General features: G+C 44.7%; 2 protein-coding genes across 3 annotated transcripts; one reads left to right on the top strand and one right to left on the bottom strand.

Moving 5' to 3' along the window:
• Positions 1-9,492: 9,492 nt before the first annotated feature.
• Positions 9,493-13,921, top strand: LOC100840244 (serine/threonine-protein kinase Nek3). Of its 2 annotated transcripts, none has more exons than XM_010229995.3 (15): positions 9,493-9,678; positions 10,191-10,315; positions 10,445-10,511; positions 10,636-10,701; positions 10,861-10,907; positions 10,988-11,033; positions 11,129-11,209; positions 11,291-11,333; positions 11,437-11,486; positions 11,566-11,647; positions 11,739-11,788; positions 12,080-12,153; positions 12,283-12,334; positions 12,440-12,889; positions 13,133-13,921. In XM_010229995.3, the coding sequence occupies exons 2-15, from the start codon at positions 10,230-10,232 to the stop codon at positions 13,700-13,702; spliced, it is 1,764 nt and encodes a 587-aa protein (XP_010228297.1). In that variant the 5' UTR covers positions 9,493-9,678; positions 10,191-10,229; the 3' UTR covers positions 13,703-13,921. The 2 variants fall into 2 exon arrangements, with proteins under 2 accessions (XP_010228297.1, XP_014753033.1); XM_014897547.2 differs by having other exon boundaries at positions 13,136-13,921.
• A 728-nt stretch (positions 13,922-14,649) lies between these two features.
• On the bottom strand, positions 14,650-16,519 carry LOC100840549 (probable ribose-5-phosphate isomerase 3, chloroplastic). Its single transcript, XM_003557455.4, has 2 exons — positions 16,007-16,519; positions 14,650-15,216 (listed from the first exon to the last, which is right to left on the bottom strand). The coding sequence occupies exons 1-2, from the start codon at positions 16,406-16,408 to the stop codon at positions 14,779-14,781; spliced, it is 840 nt and encodes a 279-aa protein (XP_003557503.1). The 5' UTR covers positions 16,409-16,519; the 3' UTR covers positions 14,650-14,778.
• Between the last annotated feature and the right edge of the window lie 297 nt (positions 16,520-16,816).

Here is a 16,816-nt window from a genome sequence, read left to right on the forward strand (position 1 = left end):
AGATAAGAACAAAATTGCAGCTGCAAAATGACCAAATTGCAACTGCAACTCGCGAATAAAATTTGCAGAGCCGGCCAAAATTAAGTTGTGGATGAAAAAAAAAGAACAAAATTGCAGCTGCAATTTAAACAAGTCAAAAATTGCGTCTGCCAAATATAAATGGGCTATTGGGAGGTTGCTACTTGATTGAAAAAAAAAACATACTCACTACTCTCATGATCTAATCACAAACAGTGATGGTAGCTGAAAAAGACCTAAACTTCACAGCAGTACTTCTGAACAAAACATCTCCATACATGGTTGCTCCCCCCCCCCCCCCAATCCACGTCCTATCTTTGAAGATTCGCGCTATCAAAAACTCGCGCACTTGCTAACCCTACCTCACTAGAATAAGCCAGCAAAAAACACAGAAAAAATCACACCGCCTCTCCCCCTGGCCCAAACCCTAAAACACAACGGGGTGAACAGGCGGAATCTACAATCGATAGATCGATGATGAAGCGCGCGCCCCCTAAACATCAACAGAAAAAGCAAAGATGGGGCTCGGAAAAGAACCCTACCGCTTCCCCCACACCCACGACCTCTCCCACCACGCTGCTAGCAACATCGCAACCTTTAAGAATGAAACCTGAATACGAGCGAAGGAAAGCACCTGACTGCAAGAAGATGAAAACCGAGCACCCTCGCCGTCAAGATCTAAACTCAGCAAAAATGGGCAACTGGAGGCGGCGGCGGCGACAAGAAAGCTTGAGGACGAACACGAACAGACGGTGTGCGGGGTGAGGGGCAGCGGAAGGAGAGAAAAAGGTCACAAGACAAAGACCAAAATAGTCAAACCCCCCACCGTGTGCCCTGCACCCTTTCATCCACCATCCCCTGAAACCGGACAGCCGGAAGCAATCTTAAATACAACACATACATGCGGCAGCCAGCAGCAACAGGTTTAGAAGAACAGAAGTGCAACAAACATTTATAAGGACATGTTATACGACCGAGCAGTTGAAATCTGAACAATAGTACAACAAATAGATTACCAACAATAGTTCATCGATTGAAATTTTGAAGCATCGGAATCTATCTGTTGTATGATCTGAACAATGATCATTAAGTACATAAGTTTGTCCATTTTACTTGTACACTTAGGCCATAAAAGACTAGCTAGCAACAAAATCCAAAATACTATAGTCAACCCTGTGAAAAATACTGGTCAACATTGTCCAAAACAATATCTAACAAGTTTGTACATGCTAGAGAAGCTTCATCATAAATATCACGGGTGAACAAATCTCCATAATACTACTTACCATCTAACTTGCTAACATTTTTGTTTCTTTTCCTCACATCAAACCCTGCACGACCCCCATATGCAACCCAAAACACCCAAGTTTCGTCTGGATTTTTGAACCGCATACCTACTTGAGGCATCCCCTTATCAATTTCTCCCATCACACACAGGCAAATGCACAACACTCACAAAAGAGTAAAATACACCTGCGGTCCCTATTCTTTCGCGAAAGTGTCAAGTAGGTCTCTCATCTTTGAAAATGCACGTTTGGGTCCCTTATGTTTGTTAAGTGGTTCATCCCAGGTCCCTCGCGTGTATGCACAGGTTCGGCTGCGTGACGTGGATGCCACCTATCCTTTGGGCCCACACATCGGGCGACGACGTGGCATGCAATCTTACAGAAACCCCCCCAACCTATTCTCCTCTCATTTTCGCTCTCTCCTTCTCCTTCTCCCCCGTTCTCCTCTGCCTGTGCCTATGCGAAGCGCCGGCAACCCTAGCCGCCTGCTGCCGAGAGTTCACTAGATATCCCCCTGCTGCCGGCAATGAAGAGAGGAAGGAAGGCAGGACCAGTGGCGCCGCCACCAGAGCAGCCGCTGCTGGGAGTTCACTAGATATCTCTGTTGAATAGTCCCACAATAAGTTGTATTGCTTCAGCTCATCTCCATAGATCTGCTTCATTGCTAGCCTTCTTGCTCTTGCAAGCTTGCTCCTAGATGGGGTCATGTTGTAGTCTGCTTGGACTATTCTAGCAAAATTCCTTAGTGACATCTTATCATCTGCCCTGAATTTTTCCAAGTACTTGGCTGCTAGGTACTTTGCTGTAAACTGTGTCAGTTCCCATTCCCTAGAACATGTGTGCTTCCCAACATAGGACTTCACAACGCAACTGTCTGTCCTATTGTCAGGTGAGGCAAATAGAAACCAGGAGCAGTCTTCATCACAATGAGCCCTTATCCTCTTCTTGTCATTCTTTGCAAACTTGATAGGCACTCTATTTTGTATGATGTATTCTTGTATTGCCTTCCTAAGATGCACAACTGTGGGGAACACCATGCCTAGTTGGAAACTCACCTTTTTCATATTCTCAGCCTTGAATGTTGTAAGCTTTACTTTCTTTTTCTTCTTCTTCTGTTTCTTTCCTGCTGCATCAACTACTGTGACTTCTTCATTCTCTGATTCATCTTCTTTGAATGGCAAGTCCATCTCTTCTGAATCATATTCACTTTCAGAGTCTGCTGCTTTCTTCTTTCTTTGTGCACTCTTCTCATACAGGTCGTGATCTACACAATCTTCAAAAAGATCATCATTATCTTTCTATAACTCATTGTCAGAGTCAAACCATTCGGATCCACTGTCATCAGAACTGCTGCCACTGCTATCTTCTTCAACATCTGTTGCAAACATCTTTCTCTTCGCTCTTGGGCTGCTCCTTTCTGGAATGTTCATGCCAGGCTTCATTGGGCTGATAACAGCAGGCAAAGTTGGTGACCCAACTATGCAAACATCATCCAGGACAATGTTGCTATACAAATCATCTTTATGGTCCACATACAGTGAGAAGGACTGAAACTTGGGAACCACAGATGCCATGCCTAAAGTGTCTATGTCACGGTCAATGATGCGCAACCCATCATCAAGATTCTTCCCAGGGAGCAACCAATACACCTTGCACTTGGAGTGATCATATCCTAGCTGTTCTATGAAATCCTTAAGCCACAGAGGCGACCATGTATCCACCACACATCCATCAAAGTAGTCAATTTGTCCATCTACATAGCTCTTATTCATGCCAAATCCGCAAAAGAACCCCCCATGATGGATTTCCACAGAGAAAATCATGTCACTTATTCCTACCAATGAAAAGGACAAAATTTATGTTACAAATTTGTTCTACTCATCACCCACTACAGGAGAACCGACCAAATCGAAAGGACCGACGAGGTTAGGGTTTGGAATCGGAGAGATTAGGGTTGAGAATAGCCGGATTTCATACCCTACTGCGGTTGTGGTGCCCCTGGCAGCCGGCGGACTGGTTCCATCTCACCGGCGGCGAACTCTGCCGCCAAGCAATCGCGCCAGCGCCGCCAGCCCCCTCCACCGCCTAGTCGCCTCGTCGAACGCCGGTTTGGGGAGGAGGAGAAGGAGAGAGCGAAAATGAGAGGAGAATAGGTTGGGGGGGTTTTCTGTAAGATTGCATGCCACGTCGTCGCCTGACGTGTGGGCCCAAAGGATAGGTGGCATCCACGTCACGCGGCGAACCTGTGCATACACGCGAGGGACCTGGGATGAACCACTTAACAAACATAAGGGACCCAAATGTGCATTTCAAAGATGAGGGACCTACTTGACACTTTCGCAAAAGAATAGGGACCGCAGGTGTATTTTACTCCTCACAAAATACAAAGCGCAATAATCAAATCCTGTGAAATTGCACAACAGATCACCCCAATCAACAAGAATTTGCACAATTAGGTAGCACACACATCACTCAATTGCAGAGCACATCACAAATTTCAGAAAAAAAAACAGAAGCAAAATACATACCTATGGCTGCTAGAGTCTGGCGGCAGCGGGCGGACGAGGCCGTCGGGGCTCGGAGAGGCAGGGCGAGGGAGGCCGTTGGACTAGGGCTGGGGAGAGGCGGGTGGGGTGAGGGATGCCGTCAGATCGGGGCGGGGCAGAGGCAGGTGGACGAGACCGTCAGGGCGGGGAAAGGCGGGGCAGGCCATCAGGCGCGGAGAGGCGGCGCGAGAGGGGCCGTCGAACCGGGGGCGGAGGAGCCATGGGCGGGCGGCAGAGCTTCTCTCCTCCCCATCCCGCAGCGACGGCAAGGAGAACTGCAGTTCCCGACACGAATCCCAGCCAAAGAAAGGAAAGGACCACACACGAAAACAAAAAAAAAAGCCAGCACGAATCTCAAAAACCATCATAGGGTCGGAAGAAAATCGACTGAGAAAAACAAAATCTCAGGCGACTGAGCCCAAGCAATTCTGTTTTGTGAGATCAAGATAGGCAATCAGAAGGGGGGGTGAATGATTGCGCGGAAGCAAATTAAAAAATTTCTCGAAAGTTCAAACCCTAAATCACCTTTCTGTCCGTGATAGTAAAAGAGACGTAACTTTTGATTGGATGAACCAAAAAATACGTATGAGTATGCAAAAGAACAGTATTGAAATTGTCTAACCAACGCAACAAGAATCAGCTCAATCGGATGTACCAATCAACAGATATGATCAAAACAGTAACAGCCGACAGAAAGTTACGAGGATTAATATAAAACCAATTTCGAGGAATAATAAGAAAGATGAAGTAATCGCGATCTTTTCTTGATCTCGTGATAAACCTGTAGAAAATTATTATGAACTCGTGATGAACCCACAACAAAGTGTTAGAAAGATCTAGCACGAAGAATTCACGAAGATCCGATAAGAACAGAGATGACACCGCCAACGAATCTCTTTATTGCAACAATGTCGATCGATTACAAAATACTACGCATCCAAGAACTCTTCAAGAATTGACCTAGATCTAAAGTTCTGAGTTACCTCACGTCCTTGCTAAAACCGTAGCCTAGATGCCCTTTATTTATAAGGGAAAATTCGTGATTCTAAACCGAGTTCGAATCCAACACGAACTCCTCTGTTCCGGTCCATATTCTGCCCGTGGAGCCCACATGCGACCTCGGATTGAGATAACTCCAAAAGCAAAGTTGTTCGTCTCGATGACGCTAACAACTTTCATGTGGAGAACTTTTCCATCGGACACCATCTTGCGGACCCTACCGTTCAGTCTTTAACAGCTCTCAACCAGACAGGACTGGACCTAGGTTTCGTCACGTCGATGCCACTTCATGCCATCAACTCTCATTGTGATGTCTTCGAAACTCGACCATCACGTGTCGAATAGTATTTCCAATACCGTACATCTCCGGTATAGACAACATATGACAAACCGGTACCCTCCCGGATCATCGTAAACTTCACTTCCATTTTTCCTTCGCATGAACGTCCCGCATGAGCTTGATCCCTCGACCTCAGCTTCTCCCAAGTTTCGTCCCTCGATCCCATCATCGACCACGTTCCTCTAGCTCCGGCAACACCTGAAAGTGAACACATAAATAACCAGTACGAGCACAAGTCCACGATTTGACTCAGGAAAAGTTCCACACAACTCAAGTCATGTTTTCACATAAGAAAATAATGGATCAACACACCACTAGAAAAGTAGTAAGTCCAAAACATGATACATGTCATCACATAAGTATTTATATTATTCAAAGTATCCACATCAATATTTCACTTAAAATATTTGCCAATGTTACACATCACTTATGATTTCACACGTTTTTTTTTAGATTTCGTTTGGATTTGGGATTGCGATTTCCCTTCTTCAGCCTTGCAAATCAGTCGCAAACTCGCCAAAAGCATCGTCGGGTGAGTATTCATGAGGAAAACCCAATACAGTTTTTCTTGCTTTTGATGTCTGTTTCATTGAAGAGGAAAGGGATGCTAACGTGGAGAAACACGAATCTGTTGTTCGACATAAATTCCGGTTCATGATTGGACGCTACTCGTATCCCATTGTATTTACATGTACTCATTCTAATAAATTAGAGTAGAAACATTCTTCATGTTTTAACTTTTTACGAAGTCTCTGACTCAGTGCTAAGAAAGGATGCTTTCTCGAGTATAGTTGTGTTTTTTAAATTTTTTTTCTAAAAAACACAACTATACACGAGAAAGCATGATATATATCGCTCTCCATGCACAAAGCAAACAGCAGTACGTCAAGATATATATGATGCTGCATCACATGGCTAATTAACCCTGTTGCAATCACTCCCATTCCTTTGTCTCTCTCAGCGAGAGGAGTGGAGAATAATTAAGTGCTCAATCGATCTAGGCCAAAATCACGGATACTTATCTTGATCAGGCGACAAAAGAGGAAAGCCTTGATGGCGCTGTACTAACAGAAACCCCTGGCCTACACCTACTCATGATCACTAGCTTAACGAACCCATGATTGCTTGATTAAGCTAGGTCGCCTACAGGTCGTGTCACAGTTGCTTTAATCATCGCACGTGTGGCCTGTAGCTCTCACATTGAATATTTGACAAGATGGAAATTCCCAATGCAGGTCTATAATTTAGGGATTGGTTAATCTTGTTTACAAAGTTTGGAACCGTTTTTCTTGAATATTTTTCTCTATAAAAATGCTTATTTTTCTATAGTAGTTTCCTTCACGCCAAAGACGAGAACTACCCTGGACATGAACACACTGTGGTGGTACGTAAGCAGTTCCCTACACAACAGATAAATTAAAAGATATTTTGAGAGCTAATCATGTAAATGGATTAGTATATACAATCTTGCACAAGGTCACTATTAGCATCGCTCGAGGAAGAAGGGTTTTCTTGTACGTTATGGACATCAAGATTTTGTTGTTTGGTTCGAGTTAGGTGAATGAAGAAATCAATTTCTAGTTAAAAAAGGTGAAACATTATTTCTTTATTAATATGTGCAAGGAAATTGCATCCGTACAAATGACAGGTTCAAGGGAAGCGTAGACATTTCTATTTTCTTTTCCGAAAAGGAAGTCAATCAACCCTTCAAACTCAGCCACATGGCATTTCTGTAGCGTACTACTACATTCTAATTAAAACATACTCGCTCCGTCCAACAAAGGATGTATCAACTTTGACTAAATTTGAATGCATCTATATATTAAGTCATGTCTAGATACATTCAAATTTTGACAAACTTGAGACATTTTTTGTTGGACGGAGGGAATATCATATTTAAATGGCATGGAAAATCATGCTTATAAACTATCTACAATTGTAATACAGAAATGATATAAGCACCTTCAAAGTTTTTTCTAAATCAGTAAAGCCTATATATACTTGTTTGTCGGCGCGACAAGATCGGGTTGAGCATCGATATGTCTACTGTCCATTTCAGAATAGGGAAAAATCCACTTTATTCTCCCTAAACTTGTATCTGAGTTTAACTTAAAACTCTCAACTTTACTATGGTCTATGTGTCGCACCAGTGCCACCCGGGGTACCACCATTGCGCAACGCATGGGTCGCGTCACTTGCTCCCCGCAAGGACTGCACCCCGGGCAACCCGGTGCAAACTGCCCGGGAAGCCACCAGCCCGGCAGGACTAGCCGGGCTGCGAGGGTTGCCCCGGATGGCAGCACGAAGGTTCCCGTCAGGGCGCTCTTCGAGGAGGTCACTTGCCGGGGAGGGTGTTCCCTAGCGTAGGCGCTTACAACAAGGCCGGCGCCTAGAGCAAGCAGAGTATTGGCACCACATGGCCGCCCGGCAGGCACCTTTTGCACAAGGCTGGTCAGGGCGTGGAGTATGGCACAAGCAAGCATTAAATGCTCCGACAGAAGGGTGATTCCCTGTCAAGTCAGCCCACAGTGAGTGGCCCACTGTGAATCCGAGTTACAGTGCTTCATACCATGCATGCATGCCAGCGCAGCAAGGGCAAGCTGCCTAGGGTTTTTGCCCGACACTTGTCCTCCATGCACCGAGGCACCTGTGATATCCCCTTGAGTATAATAGGAGGACCAGCGCCAACGGTCGGGGGGTTGGATTCTCTCTAGATTGCACTTCAGTGGAGTTAGAGTTCGGGTCTTTAGCCGAATTTAGCAAGTAGCCACTTAGCAGAGAAGGAAGAGAGCGCCCGGGGACTCCCCCGGCAACTTGTAAACACTTATTCATTGGCTAATACAAACTCAGAAGTAGGAAGTAGGGTTTTACACTTCCAGGTGGCCCGAACCTGGGTAAACAGGCCTGTGCATCGTACGCTCGTCATTGGCCTCGCCGGCGATCGCCGGAGCGATCCCCAACGCCCACTGTCGAACCAAAAAGGGGGTGCCTCGCATCCCCGGTGTCTAAGCCCCGGGCTACGACACTATGTACCTAATCAAACTCTCAAAACCTTTTAAAGAAAGAAGTGTGCTTTACAACCACGAACTATTTCCCAAGTTTAACTTACAGCCTTGAACCTCCAATATTGTTTACTTTACCCATGAGGATTGGAAGGTGGTTTTCTATGAGATGACATTGCACCAAACAAGTCTTTGTTGACATGGCATCTTAGGCGGCAAGAATTAAGAAACATAGTTGTCTGTCCACGCGCGCGTCATACTGAACCCAACCTTATCCTCCTCTCTTTGTCATCTCTCACTTTCCCATCTCTCTAAGTAGGTCGGTGGTCGTCCCTCCGCTGAGTCCCAAGGATAGGGAAGATGGGTGTGGCTAGCTAGTAGTAGAGCTAGGCGGCGAAGAAGGAGGGTTTAGAATAGTGGAAGTAGGGCTACACCCAAGCACCAACATTGGCAACAAGCACCACTATTGGGATCCCACAGTCAATTGATCGAGCAATCTTACTGAGAACAGTAAGTGCCAATAGGGTAAGCGAGTCAGGTAGGTACCCATTATAACATTGTGGAATTGGGAGTGGAGGCAAAAGGGAGCTTGGAGGGTGGCCCACTATGCCAGCGTCGATGATGAGGACGCAGCGTGCCGGGATGAGCGGAGAGGAGATGAGGCGGCGCATGAGGGAGAGAAGGCGGAGGAGGCAGAGAAGGGGGGAAGGGAGAGAGGGGTCCAGTGCCGTGGAAGAGATTTTTCGCCAACTTTGCATCATGTCTGCACTAATCTTTTGCCCAAATCTTGAACTTGTATAGTAAATATGATTTATATCTGTAAAAAGAGAGAGTATCAGTTAATTTTACACACCAAGAATCATAAATTACTTGCTTAATTTCATGCTTGGGCTGGTATATTAGTTTTTTTTTTGCGGGGAGGTATATTAGAACTAAATACCCGGCTTCTTCTCTCTTTTTGAAAGGGAATACCAGCTTCTTCCACAGCATTCTAGTCAGGCCCTAATGCTCACCTTTTTTTTGACAGGGCCCAACGCTCACTTATTATGCTTAGTTTATTACTGGTATCTTTGGAAAAGAAAAAAACGCCCCTTCCGAATTTGCCCCCTATACGCTTCATTTTCCACGCCTTTATAGCCGGCTTGTACAGAGAAACGCCGCGTACGGACTCCGCTATCAGGAATCGGAGATACGATTAATAAAACCACATAAAGAATGCTGGGTACACACGGAGCATCAAGCCAAAAAAATAAAAAATGAACTAGTCAAATCTCCCTAGCAGTGTTTGTGCGGCCCCACTCTCTCTCTCCGCACTTTCGAAACTTTGAAAACCTCTTGCGAGCGAGCACGGACGGCCAGCCAGAGCGCCACAGGACACACACAGGCTTCCTCTCTCTTCCAAAAATGGGAGGAGGCAGGCGACGGAGCTAGGGAAGGAAGAACACGCGCGGTACGGCGGCCTTCTTCATCGTCCATTAGCCGCCGAGGTAACGATCATGGGCACCGATTTCTTGCTGTTGCCACGAGTTCCTTCCTGGGCGTCGTTTCTTCGCTTCGGACTTTTGAGGGATCAGACAAATTCGGTCTGGCCTCGGCTTGGTCCGTTGCAATTGCAACCCTCGGGCTCTGTGCGAATCTTCGTTAATTTGTACCATCCCTTTGGCTTCTGGGCGGCGTTGATGTTCACTCCAATCTCCTTGTCACCATGTCACCATGTGTGTGGATCAGGAATTGCACGAATTAGAAGTGGTTCGTGTTCATAGTTTATTGGGTTACAGTATTAAATAAAAAAAGAGATTAGTGGGGATTTTTGGATTGGGGGAGGAGAGTTCCAGGAACAATTCCGTTGCCGCCTGTTGCCTTTGAATTGGAATGTCAAATCACTTTGGAATTGGGGAATTTGGGGATGGTTGGGTTGGGCCACATTTTTACCAATCAGTTTCCTCGACGAATTTATTGCACTTCTCCCTGTCCCTCATGGCCATAATTTTCTTTGCAGGGAAGAAAAACATCTTGGGCTGGAACAGATTAGGGGCAGATGGATCAATATGAGGTGTTGGAGCAGATTGGGAAGGGGTCGTTTGGCTCTGCACTCCTGGTGAGGCACAAGGTTGAGAAGAAGAGGTTAGTAGCTTAGTATAGTGTAGATTTTCCAGCCATGCTACATAAATCCTTGTGCTATGAATGGATGGATTGCTCTCTAGAATCTCTGCAACATGGTGCCACTGATCTCTGAAGCATCACATGTTTCAGGTATGTCTTGAAGAAGATCCGTCTCGCCCGTCAGACAGTCAGGTGCCGCCGATCGGCACACCAAGAGGTCTCCTTCACACCCTCTACTCCTTTCTCCCATGTGACACAATTTTCATTCAACTTAGCTGCTTGTTTGCAGAAAAGATGGTTAACATTTCCATGAATGGGCCTCACCTTCTTTGTTCATACAGATGGAGCTCATTGCAAAAGTAAGGAGCCCTTATATTGTGGAATACAAAGATTCTTGGGTGGAGAAGGTGAGCATGGTCCCCTCTCTTCTCCTTTGTGGGGATATTGGCAGGGTCCTTGAAACAATCTTTCCTCTCTTGTCCTGTCCTTGCATTTTTCAATGGTCCTATCGAAGGATTTATATAATTCATCATTGACTGAAATGAATAGCTTTTTTTTGTTTCCAGGGGTGCTACGTGTGCATCGTGATCGGTTACTGCGAGGGAGGGGACATGTATGTAACCTGGGAAGTAAGCTCTGAGTTGTATCTGGAACCTGTAGTGAAATTCTGATTACTTGTTTATCATTGTGTAGGTCAGAGGCTATTAAGAAGGCTAACGGCAACCATTTCTCAGAAGAGGTTATTAATTATTCTGAAATACGTCTTTTTTCAGTAGCCGCAAATTCTGCTTACTGATTTTTGACCCCTTGCTCTGTCCATTTTTCTCCATGCAGAAACTCTGTGCGTGGTTAGTGCAGCTCCTAATGGCACTTGATTACTTGCATGCTAATCATATCCTTCATCGTGATGTGAAGGTCATTATATTCACAATCTTTCTGTGCTACATACAATTAACTCAAGCCGGTTACTCACATTGGATTGTAATTATTTGTCAGTGTTCAAATATATTCCTTACGAAGGACCAAAATATAAGGCTCGGTAAGTAAACTCTAGTTAAATTAGATAAGAAGCATCCCTTTATTACAGTGCTTCAAACAACTGATGGCAATATCTTATGTTTGGAATATGTTGTCTAAAACAGGTGATTTTGGGCTGGCTAAAGTATTGACTTCTGATGATTTAGCTTCATCAGTAAGTTTCTCTTGATCAAGCCTTATGTGTTTATCTCTTTAAGTTGCTCATGCTCTGATATAATGTGTTCCTTCTTAAGGTTGTAGGAACTCCCAGTTACATGTGCCCCGAGCTTCTTGCTGATATTCCATATGGTTCCAAGTCCGACATATGGTCGCTAGGTAAGTATTCCTTTCTAATATCCAGTTGCATCTCTTGCTCCGTATGTCCCATAGTTCTCCTGGCTAAACATCTGCAGTTTTCACTTTTCAGGCTGCTGCATCTATGAGATGACTGCCCTGAAGCATGCATTCAAAGCATTTGTAAGTAGCATGACATGCCATTTTTTTTACTTGAATGGCATGCCATTTCTTACTTGAATGACATGCCATTTTTAAGTGTAGTTTCTTCTCATAAGTTGTACTCCCTCCATCTCATATTAAGTGACTCAAGTTTGCCCCAATATGGATGTATCTATACCTAAAAAACGTTTAGATACATGTAATAGAATGTCATTTAATACGGGACGGAGGGAGTAACATACTAGTTTCAACTGATACTCTTCAATAGTTTCACCACAAGTTGCATCTCAGATGACGTTCTTTTCCTACCAGGATATGCAAACGCTGATAAACAAGATAAACAAGTCTGTTGTCGCTCCTCTACCGACCATATATTCGGGTGCATTGTAAGGCCTTACACCACATTAACTTGCATGCAGTCCTGTGCAACATTCTTGAAAAATTATTGAGTATAATATCCTTTTGGTTTTTCCATGTCTGAAATATTCATGATATATTTATTTTCTGTCATGCAGTAGGGGACTCGTCAAAAGCATGCTGCGTAGAAGTCCAGATCACAGACCAAGCGTATGTGTTCTTCTCGAGTGTATTTCTTTTATTTCCTGTTTTATGAATACTTGTTTTTACACTCATTTGCGCAGCTCAGTGCCTCATGTTGATTTTAATTTTCAGGCTGCAGATCTGCTTAACCATCCACACCTTCAGCCATATGTGATGGAAGTTCAATCGAAGTCGAGTCCTACTCGCAATATGTTCCCAGCTAAACTTTCTACCAGACATGAAATAAATAAGATATCATGTTCTGATGAGGACAACTGGAAACCCCGATATAATAAGAGTCACTCATTTAAAGTAGAGAGAATTGTAGAACTTGACAATGCCACTGCTAAACATAGCTCTCCTGAATCTACCAGAATAGCAAAACATTGCCCAGAATTGCTTAATCAACCAATGGACCAGTTATCAGTCCATGTGACGAAGAAAGTTGTCGAAGAAGTGATACATGATAAGTATTCAAAAGTAACAAGATCACCTGCCCCTACTCCACGAAGGGCGTCCTCGACTCCTAGGAGAAGATTAGAACCTTCAAAGACATTTCATGCTAGAACAGCTCATAAAGAGGTACGCAGTATCTGACCATACAAAATGTTAAAATCTTGTTGACAGCCTTAATATCCACTATCCAGCCATTGTTCATTCTCACAAAAAAACCACATTCTGTCAAGATATTACTTTTAGGTTCTAGTCTTCTTGCTGCCTTTGTAAGTGCATGTTTGAAGAACCTCTTTTTACCATTCACATAGTAAGTTGTGCGAAGCATTCTTGTACTTGAAGAATTATAAGCTTGTATTGTTTTGACACCAGCAGCCTCCCCCGTCAAGGTCTTCAGTGGACCGGACAGGTCAAGCTACACGTCGAATATCACTCTCCCCACACACGTTCAAAACTCCTGAAAAGAGGCGGGGCGCCGACATTCTCACCAGATTGAAGTCCCCTGATGTTTCAGTCAACGCTCCTCGAATCGACAGAATTGCTGAATTTCCACTTGCATCCTCTGAAGATCCATTGCATCCCATCATGAAGCTCCCACCACCATCTATAGTTGACCAATCAATCACCAAGGACAAATGCACTTTCCAAGTGCTCCGGAGTGATAGTGGGAACAACACCGACGCTCCTGATCTCAACCTGCTCGATCTTGGCAATAGTTCACCCAGAAGCTCATCAGATTGGAGGCAGAAGAGGTTTGACACGACATCATACCGGCAGAGAGCTGAGGCCTTGGAAGGCTTGCTTGAGTTCAGTGCCCAGTTGCTACAACAGGAGAGATTTCAGGAGCTGGGGATCTTGCTGAAGCCGTTTGGACCCGGGAAAGCATCTCCGAGAGAGACAGCCATATGGTTGTCAAAGAGCTTCAAAGAAACAGGATTATAACTAGAGGCCTGCTAATGCAAAACAAACCTAAACGCAATAATTTGCATCTTTATTAGCTTCAGGTACCCTGTACAGTTTCACTTTTTTTTACCCTGAGGTGATCTTTGTGGAGTGCTAATTCAATTTCTTACCTGTAATGGTCTTGTGGATAGAATTCCATAACTATCTTGATAGATCAACATCTTGACATTTCGAGAGAGAAAAAAACTGCTTATCATATCTTGTACTCCCTCCGTTCCTAAATACTTGTCGTGGTTTTAGTGCATTTAGAAACGGAGTGCATTTAGAAACGGAGGGAGTAGGATTTTATTGATATCTGGCTACAGTTATGATTAAACTGCTCTATTTTTTTATTTCTGCAGCAGAAAGACTGTTTCCAAGTTGCTTCTTGCTGTCTTGCACGATCACATGGACAGGCAACTGGCATTTTCCCTAAAATAAACAGCTTCATCAAAGCTGCACTATATTTTGCTAATTTGCTTGCTTGAGAATGGAGAATGTTAGGTAATGATCTCTCCAATCATATGTTGAGGAGAAAATGATTAACTTCACCATTTGCTACTGCGGCTTACCGCTGAATGATTAGCACAAGAAGTCAAATTATAAAATTCAAAACACACAAACTGGCATCTGGTCCCTTCCCAACCCATGTTTCACAACATGGAAGTCAAGAGCCTTGTCAAATTTTGGTTCCACGACTTATAACTGGAACAAGTTTACTGAAACTGGCAAGATTGGCAGTTCATTTCAAACTTCCAGTTCTTTAGAGCAACACTATGCCTGGTGCATCCTGCTGCCAATTACATTACTCGGTTGAGTTGCATTCTGGTATATGATAGGCAGGGAGTGTATATGCCGGCTCCCCGTTTTGAAGATCAATGGCATTGCAAGAAAGTGATCAGATCAAAAGGTTTCAACCAGTTTTTCCCATCATGAGATAATTCAAATAAAATGAGAAACAGTTCAGAACACATGGGTAATATATTAGTTGAAGAATATTATTTCCTCCATTTACACCGATAGTTTATTTATCAAAAAACCATAAATGCAACACAGGAACAACTGACCCAAAAAACTCACTTTGTTTTGACACTGACACCGTCTGAGCCAGCAATGATCACTGAACTCGCCATGTTCAAGAACAACCCATGCTCAACGACACCTTCCAGAGCTGCAATCTCCTTCCCGGCACCCAACGCGTCCTTGATTGGTGTCTTGAAGTATAAATCTACTATGTAGTTCGAGTTGTCAGTAACATAGGGCTTGCCATCTTCGTTCAATCTCAGCTTTGCTTCACATCCTTCTTCGTTAAATAGATCCTGCAGTCTTACTTGATTGTACTTCCAGCAGAACTGCACAATTTCAACTGGCATGGCTAGACCACTCCCTCCTAGGCCAGTAACTAGTTTTGTCTCATCAACAACGACAATGAACTTGCCTGATGCAGCCTCGACCATCTTCTCCCTGAGAAGGGCTCCACCCCGCCCTTTCACAAGGTTAAGATCTGGATCAACCTGTTTAGTACAAAAATTGGATGTAATTAGTCATATAAAAGTTGTTCCGAAAAAGAAGCAGACGATCCAAACCTCCCAAAAAGTATTTGAAGAACAACAGACCACAAAAAGTCCAAATACTTGAACATAAAGTTCGCCTAAAAAGTATTAACCATTTTAGATTGACCATCACAGCTAGATTACTGGTTTGTTCCTAGTTACTATCCAACCTTAAATCACAGAGACAGAGGGACATGACCACTCAGATTGTCAAGGCCAATCCTGCTGATAAGTAGCATTGTGCCTTCCACATCAGGGGAAAATACAGAGACAGAACAAGCCCACAAGGAACAAATTTTTGCAAGACTGATGAAGAAGTAGAAACAAATTATACAGAGACTGCAACTGGCATGCATAGCTTTTGCTACTCCCTCCATCCCGAATTAACTGACATGGATTTGTCCACTTCAGTTAATTCGGGACGGAGGGAGTATTAGACTTCTCTCTGAATAACAGTTTTTCTCCTAGGAACTCAAACACTGAAGTGAGCCAACTGACATGCAAGCTAAAATGATAGCTCCTTCAAATCATCTAAAATGTTAGGTCCTTCAAGAGCTACCAGAGCCACAACAAGCTTTCTGTGATTTTTCCTACTTCTTCCCCAAAGATACTTAGCGAGAGTGCAAGACTGACTCGTCTTTCATGCTTCACTTCGAAGGCACAGTAATTCTAGCCAGAAGTGATCAACTTTTCCTACCAAAATGAACAATACAAAGATAAAGAAGCAACGACGCAAAGAGAGAGGGTCCACCTCGTCGGCGCCGTCAATGGCGAGGTCGATGACGGGGTGGTCGTCGAGCGTGGAGAGAGGGATCCCGAGCGAGGTGGCCTGCTCGAAGGTGCGCTTGGAGGTGGGCACACCGACGATGCCGGAGAGCTTCCCGTTAGCGAGGAGCGCGCCGATCTCGGCGACGGCGAAGGCGGCCGTGGACCCAGTCCCGAGCCCCAGCACCATCCCGCTCTGCACCTGCTCCACCGCCCGCACCGCCGCCAGCCGCTTCAGGTCGTCCTGCGTCAGCGCCGTCGCCGCCGCCGGCGCGGCGTCCGCGCGCACCGCGAAGCGCGCCGCGGCCCGGCGTGGCGGGGCGGCGGCGCCAGCAGCACGCCGCCCGGCGGCCTGGTGGAAGCGCACGGCGGTGGCTGCGGCGGCCATGCTGGGTTGGTAGTAGCGGGAAGTGGGAAATTCGTGGAGGGAATTGGAGGTCGATGAGGGGATGGGGAGCTGGTGGAGGAGGAGATGTGCTGCTGGTGATCAAAGGGTTGGGGGTTGGTGGTGACTTGGAGGGCTAGGGGATTTTCTCACTTCGATTTTCTTATTCTTGTAAAAAAAAATTATATTCGGATTGCCTATCCCACAGTCGAGCCAGAAAAGGTCATTTCTCAGAGACATCACAACCATCCTATCTATTAAGATGTTCTCGTCATTCATATTTGTATCGGACAATTGTCACCATCTCTCAATCGCGTTAGAAATTAGCAAAACCGATTTATATATAGGTAAAATAATAGATGCTTCATGCTATCAAATGCAAATAAATTTTGAAATTATTGAATATGGATG

Source organism: Brachypodium distachyon, chromosome 1 (assembly GCF_000005505.3).
Source record: "Brachypodium distachyon strain Bd21 chromosome 1, Brachypodium_distachyon_v3.0, whole genome shotgun sequence".
Taxonomy (NCBI): Eukaryota; Viridiplantae; Streptophyta; class Magnoliopsida; order Poales; family Poaceae; genus Brachypodium; species Brachypodium distachyon.